This window comes from Dermacentor silvarum, chromosome 6 (genome assembly GCF_013339745.2).
Source record: "Dermacentor silvarum isolate Dsil-2018 chromosome 6, BIME_Dsil_1.4, whole genome shotgun sequence".
NCBI lineage: Eukaryota > Metazoa > Arthropoda > Arachnida > Ixodida > Ixodidae > Dermacentor > Dermacentor silvarum.
In genome coordinates this window covers 161,853,294-161,876,705 of record NC_051159.1, presented here as the reverse complement: position 1 = coordinate 161,876,705, position 23,412 = coordinate 161,853,294, and the positions used below count along the sequence as shown (strand labels likewise).

At 44.6% G+C, this 23,412-nt stretch overlaps 1 protein-coding gene across 1 annotated transcript in view; it reads left to right on the top strand.

Annotated features, from left to right (window-relative positions):
• Nucleotides 1-23,412, top strand: part of LOC119456318 (probable G-protein coupled receptor 158) — a 213,687-nt gene that overhangs the window by 107,859 nt on the left and 82,416 nt on the right. Inside the window, exon 3 of the mRNA XM_037718016.2 lies at nucleotides 12,905-13,013. Coding sequence (XP_037573944.1) covers nucleotides 12,905-13,013 — 109 coding nt within the window. The remainder of the gene's footprint in view (nucleotides 1-12,904; nucleotides 13,014-23,412) is intronic.

Genomic DNA, 23,412 nt, shown 5'->3' with positions numbered 1-23,412 from the left:
GTGCCCTCTGCCACTGGCCGATCACCTGCTCTAAGATGTCCAATATTGCCACGGGCTGGAACCTGCTCTAGCGAACATTTTAACCTGAGAACTCGTTTGTGAACACGGGCTCACTTTGTCTTATTGCATACGGGTGGTTGGGCTTGCTGACTTCTCCAAGCCATTTGTTAATCCGTCCAGTCTAGCTTGTCGTGGTACCTTTATGCTTTTCGACTTGTTTGCTCGCCTTCGCACATTGAAAAACGTGGCAATATGATGTGTTCTCGCATTCGTCCCTCTTTTCGCAAGGTGAAGTTTTTATCTAGTCATTACTCAGAATGAGGTGGAGTTATAATTATTCATGGGTATCACAATTTGGCAGCTTCTCCTCAATGTTTGCAGCACATTAAGCAAACCCCTACAATGTGCATAAAGATAGCGTGGTATTCGCAAAGTTTTTTTTTTTTAGACCGCCTTCACTGATTCCGTGTCGAACATCACGATTGGCTGGCTGGCACCTGTGTAAGGAACAGTTCTAGTTAAGATATTGCTTGTGAACACTGGTTAGTGTGCACAAAAAGCATTTTTTACTCAAACAAGGTAATATTTTTATTTTTTAGTTTTGGATAAAATGTTGCGCTTATTTTGTGCTATATTCAGCCAAACTGCCCTACTTATTTAAGCTCGCTCTGCTATGGCTATACTGTTGGCGACCTGTACTAATCTCGTAATTTTGCTTCGCTTCCCTGCCCACAACCGGGTTAACCCGGTAGAATATTATGTGGTTTTTATGTTCGGCCCTCGTATATGTTTCCACAGTTATCAAATCGAAAGGGTTGTTAAAATAGCGCTGCTGTTGGCGTTCATTTGGTCGAACTACTAATACATTGATCGCTTTGTGCATCAAAGCTATCTCATCAACTGCCTTGCTTCTCTCTGATCTCTTATATTCGTAGACGTGAAATTTTGTCGCATTGGTGGTTAATAAGGAAGTGTTAGCATTTATCCAACTTGCAGACAGCGAAAGTGTCGTACATGCACCTTTAACATGAATCTAATGCACTATATGTCTTGAGAATTGTCACAGTTACGTTAAAAAACCATATAAATAGAGAAACATACGAAGGGTAAAAGAATTATGCGATCGGACTGCGCAAAAGATCGGCAAACAAGCCGAAAAACTTTCTCGGGAGCCATGAAAGCTGGCCTTGGCTGTGTGCATGAAACGCAAATACACACACTTGTTGTATGTGTTATAGTTCCACTTCTTCCTTGTCGTAATCACAGTAGGCAACCGCAATTTCGCCCTGCGGATTAAGAGCTACGTGCATTCAGTTTGATGCAACCCATGATCCGGAACTGAAATTGCCTGCATGTCTTGCGTCAAATCCCAACGATCCTTCACTAGGAGCTACTTGAAATCTCAGAAAAAACACTAGGATCACGCGCAGACATCGCAGATCTAAATATAAGTGCGCCTGAGAAAAGCGAAATACGTACTCCGCGCCAAATCACAGCCGAAGTAGTCATAGGCAACTGGCGTCTAACGTCCGTTGGGTTTATGTTCCCATGGTTACCATTCAGCCGTTAAAATACATCTGCTTCTGTCGTCCGCTTGCATGAGCTGCTTGTCGAATAAGCCTGCCCACTAAAGTGAAACCTCACGGTAGCCGAACACTCAGCAGCGACGCGATAGAGCGTGTTGTCGCAAGCCAGCTTTCACGCACAGCGAACTTCGCAGCTCAGAAGGCGAAAGTAACGCGACATGCTCAAAAAAGTTCCGGCTGAATACATATGCATCGACGGCGGAACAAGTGTGAGCAGTCGGTTGCGGCTCGAATTAACGATAAAAAAAAAACGTTTCTCCACAGCGTAACGAAACAAATCACAATAAAAGGAGAAAAAGGCAAGCCTCAGATCAACAATTGGGTTTCACTCTTATTTAGTAATAGTTACTAAATATAAGTTACCTCAATATTTACTAAATACTTGTGACCTCAAAGCAAACGCGTACTTTGAGGGCCCTAGCCGCAACCTGTTAACTTGTGGGGTATTAAAGCAAAGCATAGAGCACTGTAAAGAAAACACCATCTGCAAATGGCAGCCAAATGCTAACTGTGCGTTTCCTTTAAAAATAGACTGTACTATACGTGTGGCATCGTACACACTACGCAGGCTGTTCGAAGCCTGCGATGTAGAGATCCCACATAATCGCCGCCAGGGCCATGCGAAGCCCTCCGTTCGTCTGCTCTAGGCTGGCATAACTCGAACCACGTTAGACACTTAATGGCTTAAACCCACGGACCCGTCGGCGCTGCACATCTTACGTGACGCCGCAAGCGCTCCATCTCGCACTGCCGTCGGTTTCCGACCCCGCTGCGCGTATCGCGTTCGACGCGAAGGCGAAGCTGCGTGGAGCAACGGCAAGACGCGTATAAGTGTATGCGCCACTATACTAGGAGAGGCAAGTGGTGGGGAAAGGAGGGGGGGGGGGGGGGGGGGAATGCCCGGCGCCACGCGTGAAGCACGCGTTTCGCTACTAGACGCTTCTGAATTATGGATGCGATTCCTCGTGCAAAGCGAGCGCAGGCCACTCTCGTTCGAGCGCCGCAAATTCGCCGAAGTTGCCGTCCGAGAAGCGCGGCAAGCGGCGTGTAGGAGGTAGGGGGCAGAAAGCGCGAAGGGAGATGGTGGGACCTGGTATGGGGCAGTAGATAGAGAGAGAGAGAGAGATGCCGTGTAAAGGAAGAGTAGGGAAGAGTAGGGAAAAAAATAAAACGAGGGGAAAAGCTTGGCCCTGCCGCGTAGCGTTTTCCGGGCGCGTGTTGGTCCGGGCCCCGGCTGCGCATAATGAAATGGCCTAACGATCGCTCCTGCCGTGCTCGGCCGCCCCGATGAAGCCCAGCGGACGGCTGTGCCGGCTCGCTACCTTTCCCTTCGCCTCCTTCCTTTCCTAGCCACCGCTACAATCAGTACCCCGCCATCCTCCTCCCCCGAAAAACATTCCCGCAGTAGGCTTCGACTTCGAGGGGCGCCAAAATTATGCAGTCAACGCTCACTCTTTCCCCAAGCGACCCATCGAGCACTCTGACGGGTCTCCCAACTTCGCGCTGGTTTCAGCTTCCTGGCCCCATGCGCGGTCTAGGTCTCCTGCAGGAAAGGTGCGCCGAGTTACCTGCCTAAGTTGGCCGTCTTGGAAGCGCTGCGTCTTCGTTGTTGGGTCTGATGACAGGAATGATGGAATTCTCCGGCCATAAGATGCAAACGAGAAACGATTCGGCGAAAACAAAACGTGAAACAAATAAAGAATGTTGTATTCATTACGATACGCGATGCTACACGACGAGTGACTGCGTATAATTTGCTAACACACGCAGCGGTGGCTATAATGGTGCTGAGCGAGAGGTCGCCGGTTTGATTGGCGCATACATTCCGATGAAAGCAGTACGCGAAAACGCTCGTGCGCGTAGATTTATGTACGGGATAAAGAAGTTAAGCTGGTCAAAATTAATTTAGAGCCCCCAGTACGGTGCATTTGCTAGCCTTGCGACGTCAAAGCCAGTCATTGAAGATAAGGTGGTAGGTCTCATAAAGTATGATAGCACCTCATAAAGTATCCTTTCGATTGAAAGGAACTTGAAAGAGATATGTACGTAATACATTTGAGTAGCTCCATCCAAGACGCCCGACTTTCACTGCAGTGAAACTCTCTCCATTTGACGCTTACGATCACATACGTCAGCAAAAACCTTAATTGCTTCGCAACTAGCATCGTGCGTAAATAACAAGAAATACTACTGAAATCTCTGGACTCAAAAGTATGGGATAATAATAATAATAATAATAATAATAATAATAATAATAATAATAATAATAATAATAATAATAATAATAATAATTCACACGCAAAACAGCAAGTATTTCTTTTTCTTATTCTGTAGATTCTGTGCCGTTGTGTAAGGTCTGCGAGATCAATGATCTTGGTGTACTTTTTGATGCAACCTTGCACTTTTCGGCTCACACTAAACGTGTTGCAATGCGGGGTATGCGCTCTCTTGGTTCTGTATGCAGACTATCGAGGGAATTCAAGTCTCCTACACCGTTCCGCAAATTATACACAACCATCTGTCTTCCCCAACTCGAATATGCGTCGGTCGTCTGGAATGGCTCATCTAGATCCAACAGTGACATTATAGATCGTGTCCAGAAAAAGTTTCTAAGCATATATAATCACCGCTTTGCAAACCTGGACATTGCACCCTGTACTAGCACTGTTGGATTGTTGTCATTGCCCTCACTTCGCGACCGACGTAATCGCGCTGACCTCCTGTTTCTCTTTAAACTCCTTCACGGTAACCTCACGTGTCCCGAACTTCTCGGCTGTGTCTTGTTCCGTATCCCACGCAAGATCACCAGAGAACATAGACCTTTCCATGTTCCTGCCTGTCATCATGAACACTCAACTGTTCACAGAATACAGAATCTTTATAACACTTACTTTCGTGAACTTGATATCTTTCATAACTCCTTGTCATTATTCCTTTCCGAGCTTTGCCTTGTGTTATAATTTCATGTATTGTTCAAGTGCCCTTCTCCTCCTTTTTCTTTTGTATTTACTTTGCGCTTTGTTGTCGGTACTCCCTTCTTTTCACAATTTTTATTTTTATTCATTTATTGTTTAATGATTTTTCCCTGAGTGTTTTGTTTTTGGTTTGTAATGTATGCGTGCGCCAGCACTCAGACCTTAGGGTTGTTCCTGGGCACGTTAAATAAACATGATTGATTGATTGATTGATTGATTATTATTATTAAACCCTCTCCAATAAACATGGAGAGGGTTTTCGCTTACTTGACTCTAGAGGGGCAGAAGTCCAAGCAGTCGCGGATTGTTTTGCAGCCCATTTCTCTTCCTTATATAAAGATGCAGGTTTCAACGCTGGTGTCAGTCAGCAGCACACGATGGTTCCTACATCTAGTGCGGTGTTGTTTGATGAAGAGCTTGTCCACGAATGCCTTAGGCGCTTGAAGCCTTCCCTATCCTGCGGCCCTGACGGCATCCCCTCCGCAATTCTAAAAGCTTACGGCAGTATATTTGCTCCAGTATTGACATCTATATTTAATAACTCTTTGACTACTTCCACTTTTCCTCACATGTGGAAAACTGCTCGTGTTTTTCCTGTATTTAAGTCTGGATGTAAATCAGATGTGTCGAATTATCGCCCAATTTCTCTTCTCTGTGCTACATCCAAGATTTTTGAGCTTGCTCTTCACAACATATTGTCTTTTACTGTGAAGAACTCGCTCATTCCGAATCAGCATGGATTTCTGACCGGCCGCTCCACTATCACAAATCTCGCAAGTTTCATGACACAGATCTCCACGCCGGTACTTCAAAGGGGGCAAGTTGACGCCATTTACTGTGATCTCAGCAAGGCTTTTGATGTAGTCAGCCACTCGCTGCTTCTGATCAAGCTTACGAACCTTGATGTTGACTCGTCAGTTGTGAATCTCTTGTGCAGTTATCTTCTTGATAGATCGTGTTATATTAACGTCAATGGCCAAACGTCTTCTTCTTACTTGGTAACTAGCGGCGTCCCTCAAGGGTCAGTATTAGGACCACTCCTTTTTTTAATTTTTATTAATGACGTTCTTTCTGTTATTCGGAACTCTTCTTTCCTTCTATATGCCGATGACATCAAGATTTTTAAGAAAATTCACACTGTTGATGACTGTCGCGCCCTGCAGTCTGACCTGTTTTCCTTTTCTAAATGGTGCAAGGATAATAACCTTACCTTGAATGCTGCTAAGACCAAAGTCATGACTTTCACACGCAAAACAGCAAGTATTTCTTTTTCTTATTCGATAGATTCTGTGCCGTTGTATAAGGTCTGCGAGATCAATGATCTTGGTGTACTTTTTGATGCAACCTTACACTTTTCGGCTCACACTAAACGTGTTGCAATGCGGGGTATGCGCTCTCTTGGTTCTGTATGCAGACTATCGCGGGAATTCAAGTCTCCTACACCATTCCGCAAATTATACACAACCATCTGTCTTCCTCAACTCGAATATGCGTCGGTCGTCTGGAACGGCTCTTCTAGATCCAACAGTGACATTATAGATCGTGTCCAGAAAAAGTTTCTAAGCATATATAATCACCGCTTTGCAAACCTGGACATTGCACCCTGTACTAGCACTGTTGGATTGTCATTGCCTTCACTTCGCGACCGACGTAATCGCGCTGACCTTCTGTTTCTCTTTAAACTCCTTCACGGTAACCTCACGTGTCCCGAACTTCTCAGCTGTGTCATGTTCCGCATCCCACGCAAGATCACCAGAGAACATAGACCTTTCCATGTTCCTGCCTGTCATCACGAACACTCAACTGTCCACAGAATACAGAATCTTTATAACGCTTACTTTCGTGAACTTGATATCTTTCATAACTCCTTGTCATCGTTCTTTTCCGAGCTTTGCCTGGTATTATAATATCATGTATTGTTCAAGTGCCCTTCTCCTCCTTTTTCTTTTGTATTTACTTTGCGCTTTGTTGTCGGTACTCTCTTCTTTTCACAATTTTTATTTTTATTCATTTATTGTTTAATGATTTTTCCCTGAGTGTCTTTTTTTTTTGGTTTATAATGTATGCGTGCGCCAGCACTCAGACCTTAGGGTTGTTCCTGGGCACGTTAAATAAACATGATTGATTGACTGATTGATTATTATTATTATTATTTTAATGTGGTTTCAAAATATACACAGTAGACAGACAGGAAAATAAGGGAACCAGGCAGGCAACTGCCACTAAAGTAGGCAGTACGCCCGCCTTACTCTTTAGGCAAGACGGATGCTCAGACTATCACAAAAAACTGCACTGGACTTTCAGGAAACCAGCAGGATCACCATTAACTGTAATTCTTGCTGACTCAAACTCGAGATTGCACCGAGGGTAAAAAGTGCGTAACGCTGTGCCGTCCGTCTGACAGGTTCAAACGCAATACTCCCATATACGCCTCGCTTCAGTGACCGGCGTTTCACATCGCACGGCCCCGCAGACGGTGTCAGCCCCGATTTTTTTATTTTTCTCTGCTTAAACCATAATAAATCCAATCAATAAATGCAGAACAAGAGTTTAGGAAGTTATCCTGCAGCCTCCCTTCGGTCGAGCTAACCTTAGGTCCCTAAGAACGGGCCAAATTGAATAGGGAATGCCTTCAGTATGCCCATCGATGAGGGTGAACGGGAAGGCAAGGGGAGCGGTTAACTTCAGGGAGGACTGTCGGGAAGGAAAGAGTTTCGGCCGAAGCACGTGAGAGCTCATTTATAAAAGTGTACCCCACCGGCCCGAGCGAATAAAGCTGAGAGCTGCCCGATAAACGAAAGTCGTCCGAGAAGAGTGCTCCAGTCACGTTTCACCGCTCGTGAGAAAGAAGCTCGAGAGTGCTTCGGCTTCAAGAGAACATGGCCGCCGGACAGGCGAGAGTGAGACGCAGTGATTACCGGCGCTGCGGTCAAAGAAAGTTCCTAAGCAATAAGCTCGTCCCGGCTGCGCATCGTCTTAACGAAATACGCGGGACGTGTTCACCAGTTTAAATTATATACATTTGTATCGGTAGCAACTAGAAGTAGGCCACCAAAATTGGTGCTCAAATTTTATTTGGTACTTCAAAGTAAATTGCTTTTATAAATTTTTTTTTTTTTGGGGGGGGGGGGGGGGGAGTTTTTTTTTTTTTTCAAAGTGGCAGACAAAATAAATACATCTCGCACTGTACGCTCCGTAACGTTTGCCAAAAAAGATGTTACAGTCATTCCACCATCCTGTCTCTATGGAAGTGAAAGTAGTCCCGATCACGCGATCACAAGCACGGAGTACTACTTTAAGCACATAGCAGATAAAGCTAATCTGTTACTTTTCCCTAAGAATGCTTGTGTTCGTTCATCGAAGCACTCGACTGACATTTTAGTACATACAGCCTTGCTCCTCCAAATTGGTATTTCGTGTATGGCCGACGGAGTGACACTTATAGCGTACCAACCGACCATCATAAAAAAACAAAGAAAATAAAAGAGAACGACGCCGAGTTTAAGGAGCATATAAGTGCCAGCGCATCCAAAGCAGCCTCTAAACTGCCGCTACGTCAAATCCATGCTGGTGTGAATTGTTTTATAGGCCACGTTTTCCTGAACGCCTGTCCTCGTCTAACACTGCGAAATTCTGCTAACAAGAATCACTCACGATATCAGAATGGTGTCCGTACTTTGTCTCATCCGTTAGTACCGAGCCAGGCACGCTGTTTCATTTGGGCGGAGTTCTTTCGAGCGTAGCCTGAGGAAAGTCTTGACAAAGCAATAACACATATTATAATATTGGGCGAGTCTACCTCGTGGCTCGCTCATCTTAGCAAATGAAATTAATCTTTCAATAACGTGCGGGGGTTGACCAAGTGAACTTCGATAAAATTCTGAAAATTTCAATGGACATCTTTAAGAAGAAATATATCAACGTCATTATAACGACAAAAGAACGCTACACGAGGCAGCCCATGCGATTTGCTACCCCTGCCCGTACGATTTGCTACCCCTTCCCCGTGTAGGGTAGCAAACCGGACGTGCGTCTGGTTAACCTCCCTGCCTTTCCTTTCTTTTTCCTCCTCCTCCTCCTCCTCCTCTAGAAGCTACTTTCATAGTTTTAAAAAAATTCTGTTCCAAATTGACAGAAAAGTTGAATTGAGCAGATTAATTCAAAACGCACATCTTTTGAAAAATGTGTGCTTGGTTCCGCTCGGTGTAATTATAACTCCATAAGTGGTTCTTTCAGCTAGCTGTCAACATTGACAGCTTTCGCTTGTTCATGGTATCAAAGCAACGGTAACTTCGCATCCGTCCGTTTTCATCGGAAGCACATTGTTTCCTTTGTGAAGGACATCATTGCGAGAAAAAATAAACGGGGACGATTTCTATCATTATAAGGACACGAGCGCTGGCTTACTGACGGAACAGATCATAAGCGTATCGGCAAAGCAATTAGCTTCAGTTTGTCTCCGAGTAACGGTCGTACATCATACTGTAATTCGGTCAACGATAACACGCTCGAGGCCAACTGCTGATAGTTGAACACGATCGTTCTCCCCCGGTGTCCAGGAAGTTTTGTGATGGCAGCCTGCACGTCAAGCCCTGTTGGCAAATAGTAATCACCGGAAGAGAGGCTCACCCACATAGCAAGATATGCAGAACACCGAGACATAACTGCTCCCACCAGGGCTCGTCGGCTGAGAGCCATACGAGAGCGCCAGAGATAAGCTGCCATTTCGAAGCAAAACATTTCGTCATAAAAATTTAAAAAAATGATGCTTGGAACCATTCTTTCCGCTTAACAAAAATATGAAACCTGTGGCACCTGTAGCCCTATTTTTAAGTTTAACGGATTTGAGAGTACCAGTGAAAGGTGCTACAGGTATAGCATGCTGATCAATCTCTTTAACAAACATAAATTATTCCCGGTCTCCTTAGGAGCAATCCGCCAGAGTTGGAAGTTGAGGTGATTTACGCTTTAGTTAATTCTTCGTCACGAGTATCTGCTGGTATTGAACAAACGGCATTGCTTATTTCAACAAACGAAATTTGATACGACATCTAGACGGTACAACAACGTAAGATTGATTTCTTCCAAATCCGTCACACCGTGTTTTGTTAGCCGTCTATAGCATTTCTTACGAAAAAAAAATGACGCGGAAAATGTTGAGAGTGAAAGCCATCAAGCGCACTCGAGGCTACGATAGTTTTCTAGCCCATGACAGCTTTTGACGCGGTTCCAGATTGATTTGCTTCCTTTTTGTAAGCCTAAAAGTTCAACAGCGCGGTTCAGTCGGCGATCGATCGCTGAAGCAACGAAATTAAGGTATCACTAGTCCCAACAGACAAGCGCAAAGACCAAACCAAGTGACCAGCTAAAAAAGCCGCGATGCCTTCTGGGATCCCGATAGTAACTTGTGGCACTATAATGTTGAACTAAATAAAAATAGAACATCTGACGTTTTTTCGCAGTTAGCTTCTGAGTTTAAACATAATGAGCCTAAACGGGAAGTCGGTAAGAATGGAAGACAGAAAAGGAAACGAACGGGAACTTTTCATGATTCGTTGATAGGACAGCCATCCGAAGCCATAGCAGCAGAAACAAAACCTAAATGTGGAAATGCGACGTCCGTAGGGCATCTGTGTAAACAGTTACAAAGTGTATTCTTCTAGGCTGTGGTTGAACTTTGTAAGTGCGCATCATCGTTTTGTACATGTGATGGTGCCTTCGACTGTCTGAACCCACCGCCAGCTCTGCGTCTGCAAATTTTTTTTTTGTCTGCCCCTGTAAAGCGTGCTTTCTCTGTTAAACAGCAGTGCGTTTTGAAGAAGCTTCGTTTTCAATGCAGGCGGAAGGGCCCAAGGTGAGCGAACTTTAGTTGTACAGCAATGAGCAAGAACGTACTTAATAAAAATATAGAGTGACGCGAAGATAATGAAGAAAAATAAAAACACACATCCGCTAACAGTAGCTAAGGGCGGCACGTGAGAGAATCACACTTTGCTGTCTGATAAGTACGACAGAGAAAGAGCGTGCGTGCGTGCGTGCGTGTTAATAACGCCGTGAGTTAAAACACTCGTTTTTTTTAAAGCTGCGGCTTTTCGGAAGAGGCGGACACTATAGCAGCAAGTAAAATCGCATTGTTTAGATGGATACTTGACAAGACCTCAGTAATTCACTTTCTTAGCTAACCCACTCAGTGTATATGTTAGGACAAAAATGAGGGAAGGTAATGAGGAGATCCTGTCCATTTAACATAAATGCCGAGGCCACCCCCAGTTTCACGTGGGCATAGCACCAAAATGTGCTATGAAATATATTGGCGTTCAAGTTAATTATTTTCGAACAGCCTTTTTCGCGCAGTGTGGGAAGAAAACTTTTAAAAATGCATTCTTTGAGCAACCTTTATAAGCGGTTCTCTCAAAGATATTGCGAAACTCATGATTTCCGCTAACTGGATATGACTATGTGGATTTGTGCCGACTGCAGCACGGTCACAAACAAGCGCAAACAGACACATTTTCTTTTCTTTTTCTCTACTTATTAAGACCTATTGTCGATGCTGTTTGTTGCGTGTTCATCCCGTTTGACAGAATGATTCCTTTGGTGATTCCCTCGTTCTGTAGAGACCCGCCTATACTACTTGCTCTTGAGACAAGCAGCTTACGCAAGGACCCGCCAATCAACAAACATATATAAAGATCGTGCTGACTCACTGTAGCCTCTCTCTCTATTTCTCTCTCTCTTTGTCACTCATTCATTCGTCCGGGCATTACTTCGCCCATTTAGCCACTCAACCAGGCACGTATTCACAGAAAAAATCGTAAAAGCAAATGTCCATCAATCCTGATGCTGGGGATATTATTCGCGTAAGAGGCCGACACACACATTTTCTTTTCCTTTTTCTGCGTATTAAGAGCTATTGTTGATGCTGTTTGTTGTGCGTTCGTTCCGTTTGAAACAGGCAAAGAACACTTACGGACCAAAGCCACTAGGAAATCAACACCTCATCCCTTTCCGCTCATTACAGTTGCTAGCTAACTGACATACTTACCCGCACACTGACTCAAATGAATGAATTTTGTTAAAACAGTACCCTTCGAGTTTGTTTCCAAGCATGCCATAAACCACAAAGGCGCTTGTAGTATGTAAGTGGTTTTCGTTTCATTTCTTATTCACAGCAATTTTGTAAAAGATATGGCAAGAGGCTTGAAGGTTGCTTGACTTGATCATGCCACACTGACGACAATATCACCTTCTCGACTCTAACCGAATTGGTACCAAAACGTACAAGCTAGATATATGTTCAATACATTACACAAATGTTAGACAGATGATGACGATTGTAGATATGTGATATCCCAAATCAGTATCACAAAGCTTGGGATATACTATACACTGGCGATAGTAATTAACACGGACAGGAGGTAACGTGGTCAAAGAAAAATATATTGTGGGTAAATACAGAATACTCCTAAATTACTAAAGTAGGAAAAGGGTACAAAAAAAAGAATCAGTAAATTTTCTCATCGCTTCACTTAATGTTGTGCAAAAAGGAGCCTCAATTTTCGTCCGACATTTCACTGGCGCAACACCACCTCCTAGTAAATCAAGTATGGGATACTGGTTCGATAAGTTGGGTATTCAAGAGGATAGTAATTGAGCGACATAATTCGTGCGCGCTCTCGACATAGATTGCTTCTCGATTCGTATGGACTGTGGTTATTGTGATGTATTGCTTTGAAACTTAGCCTTGGTGGTACGATACTGGTGTTTTGTATCTTAAGTAATGTCTGCTGGCTTAAGTTTCTCAAGCACAAAAATATGCGTCCTTTCACTTAGGTGGCAAAGCGTTAGAAATGTGCTGCACTAAACTCTGTTCATGCTTTGTTTGTGCACTACATGTAACCAAGGACGCATTCACACGCCCCCCTCCCGCCCCGTCCTTCTTTATTTTGCCACATCCTTTAAGCTACTTTCAAGGCTCTTCCCACGAGATACGTGTTCGTCTATCAGTGTTGATAAAATCATTTCCCGCGCGAATTACTCAATTTCTATATAATATTCCCGTCCATTACTAACGTGAAATCGTTGTGCACTTGTGGCAAGACACGAAGGAAATACCGGTACATGCTTTGTCTTACTTGCGTTATTTATTGGTTCCTTGTTTCCTTCTTCAAAAACATATATATATATATATATATATATATATATATATATATATATACATATATAAATATATATATAATATATATATATTTCTCCTACTAAGCGTTTGCACTTGATTCCTGTAAGTTTCACCTTTTTCTGACGATAACTTTTTTCGTAATTTTTTTTCTCTTCTCTCTGCAGGGGTGTGGCCACTGTAAATATTGCGTTGAACACGATGGATATCAATCAGTGCTCCGAGGACGACCTTTTCTTTGCCAAAAGTCATCGGTGTGATCCACAAAGTGCCGAGGTAAGTCCAGACTACATCGATTACGCTACGTTTTCTAAAGGGTCAAAAATATTTTTCTATAAAGTGAATTGAAAAATCAAGCTCCGTTTCCCCACGTCTTATCTGGCCCCTGCCAATCCACTTACGTGGCATGCAAGGCTTCCACACTGCACATAGTGTCTAGAAATATACTATTATTCCTTGAACGCGTGCTTAGTTAACCAGTTTATCTTTCCTATACCGCGCACAACGCTCGTATAACATCGTTCTTAGTGGGCAGTAAGAAAAAGTACTTTGAGGTGCGCGTTTGAAAACGTGTGAGAAAAATGCTTCACTTTGTGTCTGCCCGTCTACTTGTTTGTCGTTTTATTATAACGAAAATGTGATTAAATTTTACTTATTATTTAATAAATATATAATTCACCTTACGTACCGAAGCAGGATAGGCTCTACAGGACATGTAGTGGAAGGCTTCGCATTATAATACAGTCAACCATTTTACTGCACATAAGCACAACATAGTCTCTCATTCGTACGTGACCACAACCAACTACTAACCGCTGTCTTACTGCGGTGTTGGGAAGATTGTAGCATATAGCGTCCAATCTTCGTTATCCCAAGCACGTCCGCACAAAGAAGACTCAGAGGAGGCTCAGGCGGAACAATTGCCGGCTATCAATGCCAGGCTAACCCCGCCTGTTGCAGCATCACCACCACCACTCAGATGATGGTTCACCACTTCTAACACCCTTGCTTTTCCTTAGGACTGAGAGATTGCACTGGGAAATCAGCGCCAAGCTTACTCAAAAATTACCTGTGAGTGTTTCACGCGCGGCCAACCCGGTAGCGTCGTCAATAAATTAACGCACAAACAAATCATTCTTTTGCACAACTCGACCACTAACTCCTACACCTGTACTGGGAGGAATCAAATGCGAGCATCGTGAGCGTTTGGCTGTTGCATTTAACGCGATATGTTTTCGCATTTTTATCCTGCCCCGGGCGGGCATACGCCTATTTGGTAAGATCATTGATATCTTTATGAAACAGTGAGAAATCTAACCTCTTTATCTAATCTAATCTTCTTTATATTTTCGTTTAATCAACAAGGGAAGTATGCGCATCGATGACATCCCTCCGTGTACGCGATAAAGGCACCCCGTAAGAACAAACTAAAACTCCGTATGTACCGACAAAATAAAAGATATCAGAAAATATGCCGACCCAAAGCCTACTGCATGCATATGCCTTCTCAGACAGACGCTCGTTTGCAGACGCACCGCTGTCAGTGTCCCAATGTCTGTCCCTTCGACCGTCTTCGACGGCGGCATGTGTATGAGGCAACGACCGATTCGTGCCAAGAAGACATTAGAGGTATTGAGTTGGCGGAGAGGGAAGACGTGGAGAGGGGTCTAGGCGTGCGTCCGAACAACGTTTGCTCGAGCGAAGCCACTGGTCGTCCACCGCTGCGAACGAGAGCATATTTCAGACACGAGAAGACTGACTCCGGCGGAGCCCAGCCCAGGCAGCTAATCCTTCAGGAGCCGAGCAAGCAGGGAAGAGCCCGACGTGCATGTGGTGGCTGTGGCGTGTCTGGCACCGATCTCGAGGAGTTGCATGCCAACTCGCTTCTGGCGCACGTCATTATTTCTCCTCCCCGAGAACAGCGGCGAAGGAACGGGCGAAATAAAGAAAACGATAGATAAGGAAGAACGAGCGACTGAGCTCACGCCACCTTCTGTGAATCTAGGAAAGGCTCGTCCGCCGCAGAATCTTAGAAATCAGTTCGTTTGCAGGCATTAGAGCTTCAAAACAGAGCAGAGAAAGAAGAAGGATGAAGCAATCCAGTCCATGCATTCGTCAAATTTGTACATCTTGACATTGCGATCATTTAGAGAGCGGCGCAATAAACAACGTCTTGCCTCAAGATGAGACCGGGCCATGCCGACCTGATCGTCTTCTTTGTGCTTTTCGCTAACAATCGCAGGCCTTAGCTCACATGGTCCGACCATTAGTTTGTTTCTTTTTACTTGCTTCCTTGTTTGTTTGTTTCTTTCTTTCTTTTTACTTGCTTCCTAGTTTGTTTGCTTCCTTGTTTGTTTGTTTGTTTGTTTTGTTTGCTTGTTTGTTGCTTGAAATATTCAGCGACTAGACGCTACACAGAGGCGACGACGCGACAAGAACGCGCACCAATTAGTTTTACCAGCCATCTACCCAGTGTGGCACCCAGTGTAAGTTCCATCAAAAGTCTTGTGTCGAAGACATGACGCAGAGTGATCACGCCTTCTAAAATAACTATCGCAACAAGTGCCGCTGTGTTGTTGCAATACAACAGATCTGGCGGCAGTGCCTTAGGAGTCGTAACTTTTGCTAAAACCAGGAATCGTTAGCTAGTTATAATAATAATAATAATAATAATAATAATAATAATAATAATAATAATAATAATAATAATAATAATAATCAATATAGATTACAGAAATATTTCCTACCACTGGAATTGCGTAGACAATGGCAGGGCCGAGTAGCGACTATCAAACGATTTCCCGAAAAAGGAGAGAATTAAGCACTTGCGACAAGCCGAAATGAAAACGACAGTATGAAGACATGAGTGCAGACGCTCGAACAAAGGCTCTACGAGCTGCGAAGTTTTCAGCACAAACATGGACGAGAAACTCCTTGCTGCAAAGGACGCAGCGCGGGGAGCACGACGTGATAACGTATGAACAGCCTTCGCCTGTAGCCGTCTACCTAGGCAGCATCAAGTTTGTTCGCTTTGGTTTAATATTCGTTTTATCACGTTGTACGGGTACATTTGAAATGATGCCTTACCAGTTAACTCAACTTTCGCTTCGTCACCAGAGCCTGGTTAGCGCCACGTTTTCTCAGTTTGCGTTATGGTTCCAGCTTAAAAAGACTGAAGTCGTCAATAACGGAGGAAAGCGTGGGCAAACGAAGTGCAGACACCAAAGCGGAACATAAACGTTCGCGTGACGTTTATATCCAGACAAACTTTGATGCTCACCAGCCCAGCCGTGTTCAAAGTGCCACCTTGCGATGTTTCTTGAAATGTTGACTTGTTGTGACGACTATACGCACACCGTTCCGGAAGTTCAGTCTCTCGTGTCGTCGTACACAAACGGAGTTCGGCAAACTTTAAAACCAAAACAATGGGTCGTAAAAAAGGAGCACTTAAAAGCCCCATTGGCATTTTGAAAAGCGTTTAGGGAACATAACGCGAATGCGCCTCTGCACAACGTCAATGCCATTGATGCTTAGGTTGCTGGGAAGAGCGGTAAGGAGAGATGATGTGTTATCCTTTTGAACAAGACGTCTTTGCTGAACAGAAAGTATAATACTGCGAGTTTCAATTGAGTACGACTGGGGTTTCAGAAATGTGTCCGCCAAGATATAAGCAGTTTTTGAATGCCCCACATGAATCCCACTTGAAACAATATCCTTCAGATTTACTCCGCTGCACTGTTCTTGCATGCGCGTGTTTGTTAGACAAAATTCTTCCTTTCGTGAATTATGTTTCCACCACTCTGTCACCGTCTATCATGCACCAGTAGTGCGCTTTCTTGAAGAACAAGTGAATGAATCAATCAGCATGTCACTTAATAGTCGATTAACCTGCGCTTACTGACCTATCGCGCGTAAACATCATGTAGACCACTCTTGGGAATGGCGCCACGCTAGCCCTCTGCCGACATGAAGACCTCAAAGGTCTTCATGTCATGAATAAAACCTTTAGTTCGCACCTTCGGGAGCTCTTCGGGACTTATCTTGGTGAACTCTTCGAAAGTTGTAAAAAGGCTTGCATGACATAGAACATTAAAAACACGATAACCAATGCTGGGTCTTCTAGCGAAGAAATGCCGTCAGAAGATTACATATTCAGCCTTTCCCTGCTAAACGCCGTCCGTACTAAGACATACAGGGTGATCATTTTTAAGTTTTGTGGAATTTTTTTAAAATACCCTACTGCAGATAACATAACTCTAGTCGTAGAGCTGGATTACTCAGAGAGGCGGACATTACTTGCGCGAGAAATCGAAACACATATTGAACTAATGAACGAAATTAATTTATAATCTTTTGAATTAGTTACTTTACGGCACATATTGCAATTCACGAATTGTAGCCGGTGATATCGTAAGGCGTATTCATTTGGAATTAATTTCCATAATGACGCCAGTTTCAAGATATGCGCCATCAAACATGCTTTTAAACTGCACAGTTGTTCCACCTACTTCTTTACCAAAACGCTCTTTTATGCATTAAAGCACGAATGTAACTGGAACGCCGATGTACTTCTTTCCACACTTTGCGAAATAGCCTCTCGAACCTGGTGTCATCCTCCAAATTAATTTCAAGTGCATACATCTTGCAAGCTCACCGGCAACAATTCGTACATTGCAATATGTGCGGTAACGCAATTAAGACGTTAACTAGTAATTTTTGTTAATTATATGAATATGTGTTTCGATTTCGAAACGAGTAATTACTCGAAACGAGTGTTTCGAGTAATGTCCGCCTCTTCGAATAATCCAGCTTAAGGGCAAGAATTATGCTATCTGCCACAGGCGATTTTTCCAAATTCCGTGAAACCTAACAATGATCAAATTGTATATTTAAAGTCATGGGGCCTGTTTAATTATTCTGATGCCATCGAAAATGTCAGATGTTTACTTGAGACGCATACATTTGCAACCGATTAGAATGGGCTTCCAGTTGGCAATGGAAACTCTATATAAGAACTATGCCTGCCACAGACGCATCTTTGCAAGTCATATCAGTCACCGGATCCGACACGGTCGCATAATCGTAACTCGAGCACGGCGGTTCGATGCAGTTCAAGTACTCACGAACGCGCACGTCGCCGTTCTACTAACTTGACGAATGACAGTGGAGTTCCCAGTTGACAAACTTCTCGACGTCAGAGCGAAGGAGTTGCGGACATGAGCTGTTTAAACAGCAAGACAGGCATTATGCTCGCACCAACCATGACACAAAACTACATGACCCCTAACTAACACAAAAAAATTCTCATCCTCCGCGCGCTGCGTGTGCGTGCGTGCGTGCACGCGTGCGTGTGTGCGTGTGCGTATGTGTTCTGGCATATTAATTTCAAAGAATCTCAAGCGGTGACAGGAGTTTACGACGAAGTCCCTCATTGGCGAGAAGTATGTGCATCTTCTGGATTAAAGCTGTGATGCCTCAACGACAGAATCGACGTTTACCGCGCGCCAACGCGCCTTGCTTACCGCTGCGCTCACCAAGTCGTTCAGAAATAGTGCCGTTCAGTTTAAGTACTAGGAGGGGCGCGCATAACTTATCCCTTATGCCAATATTTCACGGTATCGCTCGTGCACCTAACTTCTGGGGGATATTTTCAACACCAACGAAAAGAATTGCTCCGCATGAACAACTTTTTTTTTTCCAATGCATTTTATTCAGTCTCGTCTTTTCTCTGTCGCTTCACACCACTCTTGCTTTCATTTTTTTTCTTTTGTCCGAGCTTGAAACTTTTTTTTTCTTAGCATCCTTCGCAGCCTTGCAGTTCGCGAAGTCGGCGCTCACGTTCCCGCCCTTTCAATTCAAGTTCCTCGGGACGCACGCATATTGATCGAGCACCATAGGGACCGGGCTTTATTATACTACGGCAGTAGGACGGGAACGAGATCCAAAAGGAGGAAGCAAAAAATATAAGCGAGCAAAGCGGGAACGAACACAACAAAATTACTCGACGGACAAAGGAGCACCGGAGTACATCTTTTCTGGCACGAACTTTCATAGTGTATATCCCCCTGTAACGGGCGCCCCTCCGCAAAACTGTACTATTCATTGACACTTCCGCACTTGGTCCACTTCGAGTGGTGCATCGCCAATATACGTCAAGCCATTTTAGAAATTTTCCCGCGTTCTTTCGGACTTACCGGTAATCCCCCCCCCCCCTTTTTTTTTTTTTTTGGCTCTTCGTCTTGCGTTGTTTTGGTTTTCTTCCCAAGTCCTTACCTACATTCCTGTCAGCTTTCTTTCTGGTTTTTTTTTTTTTTTTTTTGCACAGCGTGTTCGTTCTCAATTGATTCCTTCACCGAACACTTCACCGAACACTGTTATTATTTTTCTTTCGTGGTGGTGCTCGATTCTTCGTTCTTTGGTCTCCTATAGTTGATTCCATCCGTCCGTCTGTCTTTTCTTTTTTTTTTCTTTATAATTATTTATTTCCTTTTTCTGTTCTTTACTGTCCCGGCCTGCTTGGAATGTTTCATTCATATATTCTTACTCTATTTATTCGACCATTTCTTTCTTTTCTTCGCTTTGTTACGCTCCTGATATTTTCGTCAATCTTGCATTTTTCTTTAATGTTGTCATGCATAAAAAGCTGGTACCGGAGACCGGCCCCAATCGCTCCTTGTCACGTGAGTAAAACGACAATCAGTCAACAAGTGACTTTCTAAACACGAGAAATTTGGCAGAATCTTACATTGAGCAAGCGCATTCTTTTCTTTCTTCTTTCTTGTTCCATTAAAGTGCCGCTGCCTGAATAACAGGCTCGCCGCTCGCATCTGTTTTTCCGTCCACGCCCTGCGTACATCCGGTTTCCCGCCCCAAAAAGTCATTCAGCCTTCTTCCTACTTTTCTCCCACGGAACGGAACGCCCTGCAGCCGTGGTATCGGTTCGATCCCGCCTTCCCAGCGTAGGCGCGCTCATCGACGTGGGTTGAGTATTCGACCGCCGGCGGCAAGAACGCTCAGGAATTTCCGGCACCCGTTTAGGGAGCTTTGCGAGTCCTTTGTGCGACAAATTTATGGTTGCGTAGCCCGTTCTCGTCCTTTTCCCCAACCTTCCTTGTTCCCTGTGCTGCCCCTTTTTTTTTTTTTTTTTTTTTGCTTCCTCTCTTCAGTCGATGTCGGCCGCACGTCGTGGTTAAGGAAAAGCTATGGCAGCCTTTATTTTCTCTTTCGCAACCGCAAACGGTCTCGAGCTGTTAGGTCTCCTCGCTTGGACCCAATTAAGAGGTAGCCGCTCGTCCTTCTGCCGTTGAAGCAATGAAAGGCGGCAGAAACCCCGCAGTCGTCCCTGAGGTACCAGTGCCCGAACGCACCGCGTTCCGTTTCTACCAAAATTGAGTCCAGTGATGGTATAACAGTCGCAGAAATTTTGCTTGTGTTGTCGTTGTCGTTGTCGTCGTAGTTGTCGTTGTCATAGTTGTCGTTGTTGTTGTTCAAAGACAAAGTCCCTGCCCCTCAAACACTAGAGAAACCTTGCGTAGCTCCTATTGCGTGTCTCTTTCTTCTTCTATTGCGATAACAGTTATATGGACAATCCAAGAGAATTTTTGCCGTCGTCGTTGCCGTCGGCGTGAGACTCCGCATATATTTAGGTATATGTACTTTATATGCTTATCGATGCAGTATGTGCGAGCTATATTGCTACACTATTCAATCAATGAAGTTGTTCATACCAGGTCTTACGTTTATGACTAAATTATTCTGTTGGAAAAGTAATGTAACGGATGGTTCCAATGCGTCTGGAGTGGTACCTAGAGCACTATGAAATTTACCCAGACAGGGTGACAGGATTCAGGCGCGGCCGTTCATCTATAGACAATGTTGTCGACTTGGTAACGTACAGGGTCGGCCACATCTAAGGTGAACACCTCATTAGCATTCAAGCCGGTAAAACTACAGCGTTTATTCTACTTCACAAGTGAAATGTTCGTTATACGATGTGTAATCATGGTGTCGATAAACACAATAATGATTTTTCGAATTATGTACTGAACACCAGCTTCTATGATGTCTTGAAACCAATGAGGTGTTCACCTTAGATGTGGTCGATCCTGTACGTCGAATTCCAGAAGGCCTGTAAACGCTTGTCTGCTGCCTTGTTTTTAGACGTTAAAGGGGATTACGATAATGTTACCCGTGAAGTCACCCTTAAAGCGTTAGAAGTAATAGGGCTTGGTGGCAAGATATATCTCTGGGTTCGTAGCTACCTACAGATGCGATCATTCTATGTGCTCACCGGAGATGGCCCGACATCACAGTATTACAGTAGCCGCGGTGTCCCTCAGGGCGGAGTACTGAGCCCAAAGCTTTTTAATCTAGCCGTTATTCGACTAATCGAGAACCTACCAAGCACCGTTCGACTCTCTATCTACGACGACGACATCTGTATCTGGACGTCGCGCATGACACGGCTTCAGCTTCGCGCTCGGCTTCAGAAGGCGGCCTCATCGACATCGTGCTACCTTCGTAAACAAGGCAGGAGGTGACATGGGAAAAGTGCGCAGTGGTAGAATTTACTCTATAGCCAATGTCTGCATGAGGTGTATCAATCAACGGACAAGTGATATCGTCCAGTAGAAATCACATGTTCTTGGAGGTTGTGATTGAGAGACCTGTCCTGGACTCCTCACGTGAACCACGTGAAAAAGCGACTGATTGCTGTTTGCCATCTGTTCAAGTTCCTTGCAGGAAAGAACTGAGGGGTGTCCACACAATTCATGTTACAGCTGTACATGGTGTTTGTTGGTTTCCTCCGGTACAGTCTACCTGTCATATCAAACACCTGCAAAACTAATTAGCGTGAGATTCAGAGCATTCAGGCCCAAGCTCTTAAGATATGCCTTGGCGTAACACGATGAATGGGTGAACCATCCCATCCATGGTCAATCTTCTGTGACTCCAAGACAGCGCTCCAGAGTTTACTCTCAGCACTGCGCCATGGATCACATGAGCAGCTCGTCGCAGAGATGAGACAAGTCCACCATCGCATAGTTGACGAACGACACGATATATTATATCAGTGCTTGCCTAGTCCCTGTGGCATACAAGGCAATGATCGAGCGGACGCAGCTGCCCGATCTGCCCATGACGGCGTCAACTGCGTTGCCGTTGCTCTTTCGAGAGCCGACGCAGCGAAAAAACTAACAATGGTTCAATGGAATTCATCCGACTTCACAAGTGTACTACTTCATACCCTGGACCCTAATTTACACCTCCGTATTCTGTCCGACCTTCCACAACGTCACTGCACCTTTCTATTCCGTCGATAGCTTGGAGTAGCATTTTCAAATCCGTACTCCTTTCATATCGGAATGGTCAGTAGCCCATTTTGTGACTTCTGCGGGTGCAACGAAACAATCGCGCACCTTCTTTGTGAGTGCCCTCGTTTCAACCCGCAAAGAGCAACCCTCTGAGCCACGCCAGACCAACTGGACGAGCGCCCACTCACGGAAAACAACATTCTTGGAAACTGGCCTAAACGAACATCAGCGCGAGCCGCTATAAAGGCACTGCTGCGTTATTTAAAGGACATCGGACTGTGTAACAAATTGTGACTGTACACTGTGCGACGTAGGATGGGACGTTGACACTTTGCAACACTAGAACGCCTACGCAGACTGCGTGACAGTGCTGCCCACAGAAACAGTTCTGTTTTGTGTGTATGTGTGTTTTTTTATTTTTATTATTATTTTTCTCTCTCGCACCTATCGCATTCCTTTACCCCTCCCCCGGTACAGGGTAGCCAACCAGAGATAATCTCTGGTTAACCGCCCTGTCTTTCCTTTGTCTTTCTCTCTATCTCTCTTTCGTGTACCACGCAGTGCGCCCACGGCTGAAACTATTGTCATTGCTCAAGATTATTCAATCACGACGCACATCGCCGTCGAGACAATGCGTGCTCATGTCAGGCACATTGCCAGGACCCCTTTCCACCACATCGCCGCACTCACTGTGGAAAGACCCAGCCCATCATATAGCACAACTGTCAGTGCATATCGTGCCTCGCTTACATCGGGGTACGCACCTGCGGCCAGGCCGGCGTCTCCTCCATGATGTTTGTGCCATCCTGAAGTACACCTCAGAATTCCAGGACTTCAGAAAAAGTCAGATCTATCACCGTCTGCACTAAAAGAATTGAGCTTACTCTTGTTGTACGAGAGATACAGTAGCCACATACAAATCTATCTATACTGACGGATCGACTACGTCGACCACTTCTGGCGGTGCTATGCATGTTTATACCGACGAAAGGAATAACATTGCGATTCAAGACATCACATGTCATGACGTCCACGGCTGCGGAAGTCACAGTCATCTGCTCCAAAGCGGAGCAACTGTACACTTGCCAGAGGGAAAAGCTCACATAGCATTGACACTCACGTGTTCGCTTTAACAGTGTACCACACTGTACAGAAAAGGACGCCTAGACCACGTTTCTCTGTACTGCCTCATCTGTGTTTTTTTTTTTTTCGTGTACACCTAAAGCAAGCCATCGAACTGCTCTTCGGAACAGTTTCGGCACTGTCTGGTTCTTCCCTGTCAATACATCGCGACGTATAATCTCATTGATATAGCTCTGTGAGCATATTGTGGGAAAGAACTATATCCGAACACTATCTCG